Consider the following 14834-nt stretch of genomic DNA (forward strand, 5'->3'; position numbering starts at 1 on the left):
GTTTCTTATGAAATCTACCGTATAGCGGCTACCAGACTTAGTAAATCAATGGTCTTGCTTTTTTTCTAGGTAAAACGTACATTTAGGTTTTGCAATGCAGCCAAATAAAAACTATTATTTTGTCTACTCATTTGAGTATTGTGCAAAACAAAAATAAATTAAAAAACAGATGCAGCTTGGCAACAGTCTATCATTTGGGGTATCGGAGTTTTTAAATGGCAAAAGCAGGCAAAGTGATGGCTAACTTACAAATTTAAAAATCAGTGTTTGTTCAATATAATCAAAACCAAAATTTCCTACTGGCAACATACTCAGTTTTCATTTAAACATTAGCACTCAATTCCCAAATCAATTTTTAAAAAAAATAGTATATTATTAGTGTTTAGGACTAGATTCACAGCCAAGCAAAAAGTGTAGCGGACATTGTCATCCTATGCTGTAATCTTCATCAGTAAGTGGGTGATAAAGCAAAACAGAAAGGGGAAAATGATGGTTTTTCAATTTTGTTATGTTGATATGTACTGCATGATACCAGATTACAAACAGGGTGATCACGATTGTTTGTTGTTACTATAATTATTACTATTTTAGCTATTATGTACCAATACAACAAATCACTCTCTTCAATTAACTAGTATAAATTGGAAATGGCTATTGGAGGACACACTGCACTTTCTCTCTTTACTCTCAAGTTTTTTTCCAAGATGAGAAAATGACAACCTGAGAAAGCAATATAGATACAGGAAAATCTAGACTCTAAGTAACTTAGCATGACATTGAACTAAACTGGTAAGTATAAAACAGAGGCAAAAGTTTCATTTTTCTGAATCTGTAAATATGAAAGATCAGGATGCACAGCAGTTAAGAATGAAAGGAAACGGAACTAAGTTAAATGCCTTTATGGCAGTATATTTTGAAAACACCTCAGGCACTGCAGCCAGATTGCCTAGGTTCAAATTTTGTCTCTATACTTACTTTGTTATCTAGACAAGTTTCTTAAGCTTTCCATGCTTCAGAGAAAAGTGCCTGGCATACAGTCAGCACTATATTACCTATTATCATTCCATCCTTAGGATCTAGAACCAGAAATACCATTTGACCCAGCAATCCCATTACTGGGCATATACCCAAAGGATTATAAATCACTCTACTATAAAGACGCATGCACATGTATGTTTATTGCAGCACTGTTCACAACAGACTTGGAACCAGTTTTTTAATGTTTTAATAAAGAATTCTGGGTCAGGCGTGGTGGCTCATGCCTGTAATCCCAGCAATTTGGGAGGCCGAGGCAGGCAGATCACCTGAGGTCAGGAATTCAAGACCAGCCTGGCCAACATGGTGAAACCCCGTCTCTACTAAAAACACAAAAATTAGCCGGGCATGGTGGCACACGCCTGTAATCCCAGCTACACGGGAGGCTGAGGCAGGAGAATCGTTTGAACCCGGGAGGTAGAGGTTGTGGTGAGCTATCACGCCATTGCACTCCAGCCTGGGCAAAAAGAGCAAAACTCTGTCTCTTATGTTCACCTTGCCTTGTCTTTGCCTGTCCATTTTCCTCCAAGCTTGGCTTCCACTTGAGCCCAGAAGAGACAGGCCCCAATCATGCCTCTGGGTCTTTGGAGATATGTGCCATTTGAGTTCTCTCAGGCTGACACTGGCTCTCCGGAACCCCTAACCTTGACATTTTCACCAGCTTTCCCTGAACACTGTTAACTATCTGTATCTGCAGCCTGAACCCGGGATACTTACATCAGTCATCGTTCAACCCTTGTTCTAGGAAGGCTTGACTACACAGGCAGGTCTTCGAGCTTAGACTCTTGACTCACCAAATGGTGAGCCCCTTTGTTTTACCTCTGTTTGAAGGCCAGATGCCAAATGCCAAATGCCTTGAGCTCTATAAACCAGGTCCAGCAGCTTCCCTAAGTTCTAGTGTCCCTCCCCAGATGATAAAAGCTGGCTTCTCTTTCTGAAGAGCCTTGACAAGCTCTTACAAGAAATAAATGTCTGCTAGTTTCCTTAATACCCAAAAGCTTTCTCCTTCCTTAATCCTGAGAAACCTTTTTTTCCTCTTATGATTTCCAAAGTCGAAACTCTCTTGATTTACTGCTTCAGAAAAATTATCCTCCTTTTCTTGAATTCTGGAAATATAAACACTCTTTCCAGAAGCTTCCAAAGCCACTACAGTTTTTCTTGACACTCACTAAAACTTATTAGCTTGCTGTGCCTGGTTTTCATTAACACCCTAGGATATAGAGCCCTAGAAGAACCTTTTGGCTCTATTAAAACCACCAATCACCCCCAAGGAACCAACAAAAGGAGTATCATATTATTATCTACAGAAGTTCTGAAAAGATAAAATTACCAAAATAATCAAGACTTTAGCATCACACCATGAAAAAAACAATTTAGATGCAGGATATATAAGGAACCAAGAATCCTACATATATCAGGAATGTCTATATTACTTAACAAATTTTTTTCATGTTAGGAAAAAGAAGGCTAAAGTAAAATCTATTGTTCTTATGAGAACAAAAACAGACTAAGCTATTATTAATATTTGAGAAGTATGTTTTATGGAATTCTGGTTTATACCAGTGCTTCTCAAACTATCCATAGTAAAAGAACAGTTATAAACTTACATGTTTGAAAAATATAGTAGGCATGTCATAGCAATGCCAAAATGCTTTAAAAGTTTCCAAACATTTACTCTGAATGAACATTTACTCATGGGTCAGCAACAGCCATAAATCCGCACTTTACTTGGATCATTCTAGACCATCTCCTTGGCTCTTCATTCCCAACTCTGCCTTAGCTCATTTCATCTTGCCTAATATCTGCCCTGATCTAAAACCGAATGATGGCCTGGCCCACAATGCTGTGGCCTTAGGTAGACCATGAGGCTTTGACCTTGAGGTGATGTGGTTGTGAGCAAGCCCCTGTGACACAATCTCACCTGCTGGCTGCCCGGGCCTAAGGGGAAGTGAATCTGAGTCCCTAAAGTGCCAAAAAAAAAAGCTACATCATCAAATGTGGCTTCACTTTTTACCTCCCATCTTCCTGTCCTCATTGCAACCACCAAGAACTGAACCCTGTCCAAAATGACACCTGTTTTAGGAGGCCAGAAGGTAGTAACCTATTCTCAAGACTGTTTTGTTGTTGTTGTTGTTTGTAATTATAGATTCAGGTGGTACACGTGAATGTTTGCTACATGGGTATTTTGCATAATGCTGGGGTTTGGGCTTCTGGTGAACCCATCACTCAAACATTGAACATGGTACCATTTACGTAGTTTTTCAGCCCTCACCTCCCTCCCATCAAGACTGATCTTTTTTTTTTTTTTTTTAAGATGGAGTGCCCGGGCTGAATGCAGTGGTGTGATCTTGGCTCATTGCAACCTCTGCCTCCCAGGCTCAAGCGATTCTCCTGCCTTATCCTCCTGAGTACGGGGGACTACAGGCACCTGGCACCACGCCCAGCTAATTTTTGTATTTTTAGTAGAGACACGGTTTCACCATGTTGGCCAGGCTGGTCTCGAACTCCTGACCTCAGGTGATCCACTTGCCTTGGCCTGCCAAAGTGCTGGGACTACAGGCTTGAGCCACCGCACCCAGCCAAGGCTGATCTTTAATAGAAAAAATATTCTCACTCTAAGCTGCCACTCCACCAAGTCAGTTCCTGTGATCATCTCAGTAACAGGATGTTCCACTTGCAGCCTTGTATTCATCTCCATGAAATAGAAATTATGTTTTGAGTCCATAATAAACTCCACAGTCCCTAAAAGGTAAAAAACAATGGTCATATTCAATAGTGTATAATCAGTAGCAACCCAAAATCTTCCATGATGCATCACATCAAGTTTTACCGCTGCCTTCATTCACTGGTAACACTTTGCATTTCATGAAGAAAACATCTCGCATTTGCAGCAGCATATGAATCTTAGTCAAAAATAGAGAGCTGCATGAAATTTGGCAACGGAAAAGTATATTTGGGGTTGTGAGCAAATGGTAAGCCCAAATTATGAATCCGTTTCAGCTTGTAACAGTGAGAACAAGGGTGGACCACATGTTACTGCCTCGGAGCACCAAGATCCTGGGAGCCTCACACCATGACATCCCATCTCACTCTAACCCCATGGAGAAAAAGAAAACTTTTTTATCCCTGATTGTGGGCTCCTAGGAATTTCCTTTCAAAGTCCTTTTGCTGGTAACCCATTGAAAGATTGTTTGGCAACTAAACCTTATGTTAATATCTACTGGCATTCTATTAAGCTCTAAAAAATTTCCCCTAACTTTATTAAGGTTTAATTTTAGACAACAAACTGTAACTATTTTAAGTGTAGGCATGTGATTTAGCAATTGAATACAATCACAGAACCATAATGAAACTACAGAACATTTCCATCATCCAAAAAGTTCCCTTGTTCCCATTTGGAATCAGTCCCTTCACTAAACCCTGGGATCCAGGAAACCACCAATCTGCTTTCTGTCACTATAGTTTTTCTAGAATTTTATATAAATGAAATCATATAGGTCGTAGTCTTGTGTGTTTCTGTGTTTGTGTGTTTTTCTCTTAGCTTAAAGTGAATACAATGTAAAATTGTTTTTAAAAGCGTGGTCACAACCAATTAGTGGATTTTAAAATCAATTTTTTTTTTTTTTTTTAAGACGGAATCTCACTCTGTCATCCAGGCTGGGGTGCAATGGTGTGATCTTGGCTCACTGCAACCTCTGCCTCCCGGGTTCAAGCGATTCTTCCACCTCAGCCTGCTGAGTAGATGGGACCACAGGCGCACACCACTATGTCCGGCTAATTTTTTGTATTTTCAGTAGAGATAAGGTTTCACCATGTTGGCCAGGCTGGTCTCGAACTCCTGACCTCAAGTGATCTGCCTGCCTCAGCCTCCCAAAGTGCTGAGATTACAGGTGTGAGCCACTGTGCCCAGCTTAAAATCAATTTGAAAATCAATCTGATCTGGCATCTAAGGAGCTTAGAAGCTGCCACTTTGTCCTATCAAGTAAAAAGCTGAACAAGCTGAAAATCAACAATTTTTAAATCTGTCAGAGAAATCAGGTCACAGGGCAAGCTGCTTGTCCACAGAACCAGAGAGACAGACAACTGACAGGCAGATACAGAGATGCCATGAGGAGAAGCCTGAGCTGTAATTGACAAATTCCTGGTAGCTCAGTGTGGACAACTCTGAGAGTTAAAAACTCCAAGGCGACCCAGTTACAGGAGAACCTCACACTTTTGTGAGTTTTACCTCCAGGAGCTCTACCAGGTCTTCACAGTGAATATCAGAGAAAAATCCTCCCATGCTTCCAGCTCAGAAAAAGGGAAGAAACCACTTTGAAATACACCAAAACATTCAAGGTTTACCCTTGAGAAAAACTATTTTATCAGAGCCTAAATGATTGGGATTTTATTGGAGCCTAACCTCACTGGGGGAGGAGAAATACCCAACTCCAGCCTTTGCCAGACATCCTGTCCAACCTAAGGGGTTGGGGAGGACAAAACAAAAACATACCGGGAAGCACTGGTGAAGTTCACACACCACGGGCACAGGCTCAGCAAGACTGAGATCTGATCATGGGACAATAGAACATGCCCCCTCCAGCCTTATCACATTGCAAAAGGCCTGTTTAGCAAAATTCTCTTTACCCAGTACACCATGTCCATCTTTCAACAAAAAATTACAAAGCATACTAAAAGGCAAAAAACACAATTTGAAGAGATTGAAAAAGCATCAGGTATGGCAGGAATGTTAGAATTATCAGACACAGAAATTCTAAACTGTGATTAACAGGCTAAGGGCTTTAATGAAAAAAGTAGACAACATGCAAGAACAGATGGATAACGTAAGCAGAGAGGTGAAAATTCTAAGAAAGAATAAAAAGGAAATGCTAGAATTGAAAAAAAACCCATAACCCTAATAGAAATGAAGCATGCTTTGATGGGCTCATTAGTACGTTGGGTATGGCGGGGAAGGAACCTCTCAACTTGAGGATATGACAACAGAAACTTCCAATTCTGAAAAACAGTGAGATAAAAACCTTAAACAGAACAATATCTAGCACTGTAAGACAACTACAAAAGGTATTAACTACGCAGAATGAGAATACCAGAAGGAGAAGAAAGGAAGGAACAGAAGTAATATTTGAAACAATAATAACATATTACTGCATACCGTAGGCAACTGTAACACAGTGGTAAGTATTTGTATATCTACAAATATCTAAACCTAAAGAAAGTAATGCATTGTACTGTGATGTTAGAGTTGCCACAATGTCACTAGATAGGAATTTTTCAGCTGCATTTTAATCTTATGGAACCATTGTTATATTTAACAAAATGGTGTTATGCAGCATATGACTGTACTTGATATGCTAAAAAAGGAGAGGAAACTGGATCATATAAGATGCTCAATTAAAACCATGAAAGGCAGAAAAAGTCTGAAAGATAAAAAATAAGAACAAACAAGGGGAATAAATACAAAACTAATAAATATGGTAAATATTAAAGTATATTAATAATCACTTTAAATGTTGATGTCTAAATACACCAATTAAAAGACAGAGGTTGTTGGAGTAGATTAAAAAAAGACAAACATATGTTATCTACAAGAAATCCACTTTAAATATAAAGACTTATAGATTTAAAGTAAAAACAGACAAAGATAGAATATGCTAACACCAAAGAAAGTGTGAGTAGCCATCTTAATTTTAGAGCAAACTTCAGAGCAGGGAAAGTTATCAGGGATAAGGAGGGGCATTAAACAATGATAAAGGGGTAGACATAACAATTTTTAACATGCATGTACCGTAACAACAGAGCATAAAACATATGTGGCAAAAAAGAATTGTAAGGAGAAATAGATTAATTCACTATTACAGTTGGAGACTTTAACACCCATCTGTTACTAAATAGATATGGATGATCCATCAGGCAGAAAATCACTAAGGACATAGTTGAACTCAACAGCACCATCAGTCAACTGGATACAACTGTCATCTATAGACTATTTCATCCAACAACAGCAGAACACATTCTCAAGCTAGAAAGGAATATTCAACAGGATAGACCACATTCTAGACCATAAACCAAATCTTAACAAATTTAAAAGAATAGAAATCATAACAGTGTCTGCTCTTAGAATATAACAGAATTAAACTAGAAATCACTAACAGAAGGATATGTGGAAAATTCTAAGATATTCGGATATTAAACAACACACTTCTAAATGACACCTGAATCAATAAAGAAATTTCAAGAAAAAATTTAAAATATTTTGAACTAAATAAAAATACAACTTTCAAAATTTGTAGAATGCATCAAAAGCAGTGCTTAGTGGGAAATTTAAAGCATTGAATGTATATGTTAGAAAAGAAAATACCAAAATCAATAATCTAAGCTTATATTTTAATTAATGAGAAGAGAACAGCAAATTAAATCCAAAGTAAGCAGAAGAAATAATAAAAATTAAAGCAAAACTTAATGAAATTGAAAATGGAAAATCAATAGAAAAAATCACCAAAACCCAAACCAGTTCCTTGAAAAGATCAATAAAATCAATAACCTTGGCCACGATGGGCGGATCATGAGGTCAAAAGATCAAGACTATCCTGGCCAAGATGGTGAAACCTGTCTCTACTAAAAATACAAAAATTAGCTTGTTGTGGTGGCATGCACCTGTAGTTCCCAGCTACTCGGGAGGCTGAGGCAGGAGAATCGCTTGAACCCAGGAGGTGGAGGTTGCAGTGAGCCAAGATCTAGCCATTGCACTCCAGCCTGGTGACAGAGTGAGACTCTGTTTCAAAAAAAAAAAAAAAAAAAAGAAACAAAACCACAATAATCTTTAGCCAGGTTAACTAAGAAAAGAAGAGAGAAAACACAAATTGCTAGTAATGGAACAAAAACAGGTCTATTACTACAGGTCCCACGGACATTAAAATGATAATAAAGAAATATTATGAATAATTCTATGCCCACAAATTTGATAACCTAGATGAAATGAACCAATTCCTTCAAAGACACAATCTGTCAAAACTCATACAAGAAAGAGAGAACCTAGGGCCAGGTGCGGCAGCTCATGTGTGTAATCCCAACACTTTGGGAGGCCAAGGTGGGAAGACTGCCTGAGCTCAGGGATTTGAGACCAGCCTTGACAATACAGGGGGACCCTGTCTCTACTAAAAATTTAAAAATTAGCTGAGTGTTGTGGCACATGCCTGTAGTCCCAGCTACTTGGGAGGCTGAGGTGGGAAGATCACTTGAGTCCAGAAAGTGGAGGTTGCAGTGAGCACAGGCCAGGCATGGTGCCTCATGCCTGTAATCCCAGCACTTTAGCAGGCCATAGCAGGAGGATCCCTTGAGGCCAAGAGTCTAAGGCTAGCCTGGGCAATATGAGACCCTGTCTCTATAACATTAAATTAAAAAAAAGGTAAATAATCTGAATAGCTATATTTATTAAAGAGATTGAATCAATAATTAATAACCTTCCAAAACAGAAAGCACAAGGCCAGCTGAGTATAACCTAGACAAGCTTGAGTATGGTGGTGACTTTTTATGTACAACACCAAAGGCATGATCTACAAATAATTGATACACTGGACTTCATTAAAACTTAAAACTTCTGCTCTGTGAAAAGGAAAGTTGGCCGGGCATGGTGGCTCACGCCTGTAATTCCAACACTTTGAGAGGCCGAGGCGGACGGATCACCTGAGGTCAGGAGTTCGAGATCAGCCTGGCTAATGCGGTGAAACCCCGTCTCTACTGACAATGCAAAAAAGTAGCCGGGTGTGTGATGGCGTGTGCCTATAATCCCAGCTACTCAGGGGGCTGGGACAGGAGAATCACTTGAACCTCGGAGGCGGAGGTTGCAGTGAGCCGAGATCACACCATTGCATTCCAGCCTGGGAGACAGAGTGAGACTCTGTCTCAAAAAAAAAAAAAAGAAAAAAAAAAGAAAAAAAGAAAGGAAAAGTCAAGAGAAGTGAAGACAAGCCTCAGACTGACAGTATTTGCAAAGGCATATCTGATAAAGAACTGTCACTCAAAATATACAAAGAACTCTTAAAACTCAACAATAGGAAAACAAACAACCTGATTAAAAAATGGGCGAAAGACCTGAACAGACACTTCATCAAAGAAGATATAAAGATGGCAAGTATGCATATGAAAAGATGTTCAGGCCGGGCGCGGTGGCTCAAGGCTGTAATCCCAGCACTTTGGGAGGCCGAGGTGAGCAGATCACGAGGTCAGGAGATCGAGACCATCCTGGCTAACACAGTGAAACCCCGTCTCTACTAAAAATACAAAAAATTAGCCGGGCGTGTTGGTGGGCACCTGTAGTCCCAGCTACTCGGGAGGCTGAGGCAGGAGAATGGCGTGAACCCGGGGGGCGGAGCTTGCAGTGAGCCGAGATCGTGCCACTGCACTCCAGCCTGGCGGACAGAGCAAGACTCCATCTCAAAAAAAAAAAAAAAAAAGAAAAGAAAAGATGTTCAACACTGTATGTCATTAGGGAAGTGCAAATTAAAACAATGAGATACCAAATGGCCTGAATCCAAAACACTGACATCACCAAAAGCTGGAGAGGATTTGGAGCAACAGGAAACCTCTTTTGTTGCTGACAAGAATGCAAAATAGTACAGTCACTTTAGAAGAGAATTTGTTGGTTTCTTCCAAAACTAAATATTCTCTTACCATGTGACCCAGTGGTATGTTCCTTAGTATTCACCCAAACAAACTAAAAAATTATGTCCATACAAAAGCCTGTTTGTTTTCAGGGTGTTTATAGCAGCTTTATTAATAATTGCCAAAACTTGGAAGCAACCAAGATGTCCTTCAGTAGCTGAATAGATAATAAACTCTGGGACATCGAGACAATGAAATATTATTCAGCATAAAAAAGAAATGAGCTATCAAGCCATGAAAAGACATGGAGGAAACTTAAATGCATATTATAAAGAAGCCAATAGGAAAAGGCTACATGCTGTATGATTCCAGCTATACGACATTCTTGAAAAGGCAAAACTATGGAGGCAGTAAAAACATGAGTGGCTGTTGGGGTTTAGGGGGAATGAAGGGATGAACAGACAGAGCACAGAGGATATTTAGGATTTAGAGCACTGAAACTATTCTATACCATAGTACAATGGTGGATACATATCATTACACATTTGTCAAAACTCATAGAATGTACAACACCAAGAGTGAGCCCTAATGTAAACTACGGACTTGGGTGATAATGATGTGTCAATGTAGGGTCACTGACTGTAACAAACGTACCTCTCTGGTGCAGGGATATTGATACTGTGGGAGTTTGTGTGTTGGGGGGTGTCCGAGGGGGGGATGGGGGGTATATGGGAATTCTCTGTACTTTTTGCTCAATTTTGCTGTAGGCTTAAAACTGCTCTAAAAGAGAAAGTTTATTAACTATAAAGAAGTAAAAAAATCAATCTAGTGATTTTAAAATAGAATACAAAATATCAAAGCTCATATAATTAAGTAGTGTTTAATGAAACATTTGTTTCAAATATATACATATGTAAAAATAAACATTTATGTGTACATACTAAGTCTCAATATAAAATGTATTTCTTACTGTGAATATGGTTGAAACAGCTTGAAAGCGACTGATTTAAAAGTTGTTTCTCTTGCCTTCTAAAACATAAATTAATCATTGTTACGTCTCCTCCATTAGAAGCAAATCTTAACCTACCTGCTCCAACATAATTTACAGCTTTAGCAGCTCTGACTGCAGCTTCTCCCAGCTTTTTTCTTACTTCAGGTTTAATACCAGGCTATGAAAAAATATTTAAATAAATCTCCATTAGTAGCTTGCCTTACTAGAAATTCCATTAAAATTCAATTCAGTCAGGTGCCACGTAATAACGTTTCTCAGTCAACAACAGACCACATATACAACAATTGTCCCATAAGATTATAATGGAGCTGAAAAATCCCTATCACCTAGTGACACTGTAGCTGTCATAACATCACAGCACAGTCATTACTCATGTGTTTTGTGGTAAGGCTGGTGTAAACAAAACGACTTCACTGCCATTATACAAAAGTATAGCACAATCAGCCAGGTGCGGTGGCTCACACCTGTAATCCCAGCACTTTGGGAGGCCGAGGTGGGTGGATCACGAGGTCAGGAGTTCAACATCAGCCTGGCCAAGATTACAAAAAAAAAAAAAAATTAGCCGGGTGTGGTGGTGGGTGCCTATAATCTCAGCTACTTGGGAGGCTGAGGCAGAGAACTGCTTAAAGCCATGAGGCGGAGGATGCAGTGAGCCAAGATAGCGCCACTGCACTCCAGCCTGGGTGACAGAGCGAAATTCCGTCTCAAAAAAAAAAAAAAAAAAAAAAGGATAAACAGCTAATATTACATACTTCATCAAGAACTGTCCTAAATGCTAGTTTAACTGTCAATATACCAAAGTTTAATGATTCTGCTACTAATTTCTATGCACTGCAGATATTACTCAGCCTAATTACATATCTTTGTCCCTTGCATCTACATGACAGCTTTCATAACTATATGTCCACTTAAAATTATATGTTTCAGGCTGAGCACAGTGGCTTGGGCCTGTAATCCAAGTGCTTGGGAGGCTGAGGTTAAAGGATCACTTGAAGCCAGAAGTTTGAGACCAGCGTGGTCAACACAGTAAGACCCCATCTCTACAATAAACTAAAAAAAAAAATTAGCCAGGCATGGTGGCATGCACTTGTAGTCCCAAATACTCTGGAGGCTGAGGGGAGGATTGCTTGAGCCCAGGAGTTGGAGACTGCAATGAGTTATGATCACGCCACTGCACTCCAGCCTGGATGACAAAGCGAGACCCTGTCTCAAAAAAACAAAACAAAACAAAACAAAACTATACGTATCAATATGGTAACTTTCAACAATCCTTATTTTGTTTCAGGATGATAAGCAATCTGAGTGATGTGCCTAATGACTATCTTAAAATAATGGGAAACCCTGAGATTCCAAGTTAATAAGAAAGGTACATAAAAATAAATATATGTCAAGAAGTAAAGTTTTTAACTTTTTCAAAACAGTGCTATGCAGATATAAATTTAAGTAATCACCACTTGAAAATAAGGCTTTACTGCAATTTCTATTGACATTTAATATGTCAATATTCATGGCATAACATATTCTGGTATAATATATAATGGTATAATATATTCTACAACATAAGTTAAATATATTCTGCAACATAAATTAAAATTTAAAAATGGTATAAGAATAATGTATTGATTAACCAGAAACCTCTGATCCCTGACTTTTTGGAAATAAATATATATTGAAAAAAACATCTATATAACATTGAACAAGAACCCATGGCAGTAGCAACCTCCACAGAAATGTAAATCCAAAAATAGGTAGTCCTAGTAGTAGGCTTTGACCCAGATAATCACCTAACCCAATCAAGAGTAAGGCTCAAAGAGATGCCAACAAATAATGCTAAGGGAGCAACAGCTGCCAAACGAGAGACTCTCTCTTCTCTCTAATATAACCAGTAAGGCAGGAAAATCTCTCACATATTTTAACAACATCTGAAATGGTAATCAAATAAGCCTTCTCCACAAAAAATACATTCAATTAACCAGATCACTCCATTCCAGTAATTAATTCTAGTTCATTATAATTTTCTGTTTTTTTGTTTGAGACAGAGTTTTGCTTTTGTTGCCCAGGCTGGAGTGCAATGGCGTGATCTCGGCTCACCACAACCTCCGCCTCCCAGGTTCAAGCAATTCTCCTGCCTCAGCCTTCCCAAGTAGCTGGGATTATAGGCATGTGCCACCAAGCCCGGCTAATTTTGTATTTTTAGTAGAGATGGGGGGGCGGGGTTTCTCTATGTGGGTCAGGCTGGTCTTGAACTCCCGACCTCAGGTGATCTGCCCACCTCAGCCTCCCAAAGTGCTGGGATTACAGGCGTGAGCCACCGCGCCCGGCCATTCGTTATAATTTAAAATGTGCGTTGAAACCTCACTAGACAGCTTTTTGCTGTAAATTAGATAGGTGAATCAGAGCAGATTTTCCCGTATTTTATCCAGAAGGAACAAGACCCTGTTGTGTCTACCCCCAGAACATCAATCTCCTCCTCATCCCCAATACCGCAGGAGGTCTTTTCATTACACTGCTATTAGGAAACAGTTGTCCAGCAGGAGTTTGAGGGGTGAGAGACACCAGATTCACAGATTTCTGATGTGAAAATCAGAGTAAGATTCACATTATAGAGAAGCTTACAAATTTCTTTCCAAGGTCCTTACCGCTGGGGCCTCCTCAATGATCTTCTGATGTCGCCTCTGCACACTACAGTCTCTTTCAAACAAGTACACAGCATTGCCATGGTGATCACCAAACACCTGCACTTCTACATGCCTATATAAAAGCAAACACATATGTTAATATATTTGTTAGGGGTGATAAATATCACATTCGTTAAGCTAAAGTGTTAGGCACAATCACCAGGATTTCTCCATTTTTATTTTAAGTAAGATCTGATATTTTGACCTCAAATTAGAGATTATGGACTTAGAAAAAGAACCACGGGCCAAATGAGATGGCTCACGCCTGTAATCCCAGCACTTCGGGTGCCAAGGCAGGCAGAATGCTTGAGCCCAGGAGTTCAAGACGAGCCTGGACAACATGGTGAAACCCCAATCTCTACAAAAAATACTGGCCATGCATAGTAGCACATGCCTGTAGTCACAGCTACTCAGGAGGCTGAGGCGGGAGGATCACCTGAGCCCAGAAGGTTGTGGCTGCAGTGAGCTGAGATTGTGCCACGGCATTCCAACCTGGGTGACAGAGTGAGAGACGCTGTCAATACAAAGAAACTATAATCTCGTAAAACTCAATGAAAATGTTACCATTTGTAGGATGAATGTTAAAGAGAAAAAATCTTTCTACATAAAATGGCAAATAAGAAAAGACATTTCTCCAACCTGAAGGAGAATGAATGAATGAATAAATAAATATTTTTAAAAGACAGAAAATAGAGACTAAAGTAGGGATATGTAACAAAAAGAACTGTCAAAGAAAAGACTGATAAATTTGACTACATCAAAATTACAAATTATAGTCACTTCATATACTGTCAAAAGACCAATGAAAAATTTTTTATGACTTTTTGTTTTTAAGCAACTCTTACAGTTAGATTTTATGAATATAGAAGACTGAAATTAAAATGGCTCATCCAGAAAAGTTTAATATATTAAATTAATATGGACCAATAGTATCTTAGAAACACATGAACAATAAATCATAATAAAACCCAAAAAAGGGCCAGGCACAGTGCCTCACACTTATAAATCCCAGCACTTTGGGAGGCCAAGGCAGGAGGACTGCTTGAACCCAGGAGTTCAAGACCAGCCTGGGCAACATAGTGAGACTCTGTTTCTAAAAAAAAATTTTTTTTTATAAATTAGCCAGGCATGGTGGTGTATGCCTGTAGTCCTAGCCACTCAGGAGGCTCAGGCAGGAGGATTCCTCAAGTCCAGGAATTCAAGGTGGCAGTGAGCTACGATTGAGCCACTGCATTCCAGCATGGCTGATAAAGTCAGACCCCATCTCTAAGGAAAAAAAACAACAACCAACAAAGGTACTTACATGTTGATTATAAAATAGTAAAATTATGACAAATCATATTAAGAGTGAATGCATATAACCTTTGTGGAAATAAGGCTAATAAGGACTATTTGGTGAACACGAAATTCTTCTCGGTAGGTTTGTGATATGGTCACACTGTAGTTCACTTCACCTATTCACCACCATAATACACCATAACACAGAAGTGATCAGCAAATATGTTTTC

The 14834-nt window shown here is 39.1% G+C and overlaps 1 protein-coding gene across 8 annotated transcripts in view; it reads right to left on the minus strand.

The window, feature by feature from the left end:
- The window catches only part of MCCC1 (methylcrotonyl-CoA carboxylase subunit 1), an 81759-nt gene that overhangs the window by 26098 nt on the left and 40827 nt on the right, over window positions 1–14834 (minus strand). For all 8 annotated transcript variants that reach the window (XM_063621777.1, XM_063621779.1, XM_063621783.1 and 5 more), the window contains 3 exons: window positions 13288–13399; window positions 10724–10805; window positions 3650–3777 (listed from right to left, as the gene is read on the minus strand). In XM_063621777.1, coding sequence (XP_063477847.1) covers window positions 3650–3777; window positions 10724–10805; window positions 13288–13399 — 322 coding nt within the window. The remainder of the gene's footprint in view (window positions 1–3649; window positions 3778–10723; window positions 10806–13287; window positions 13400–14834) is intronic.

The sequence above is a fragment of the Symphalangus syndactylus genome, chromosome 17, assembly GCF_028878055.3.
Source record: "Symphalangus syndactylus isolate Jambi chromosome 17, NHGRI_mSymSyn1-v2.1_pri, whole genome shotgun sequence".
NCBI classification, from domain to species: domain Eukaryota; kingdom Metazoa; phylum Chordata; class Mammalia; order Primates; family Hylobatidae; genus Symphalangus; species Symphalangus syndactylus.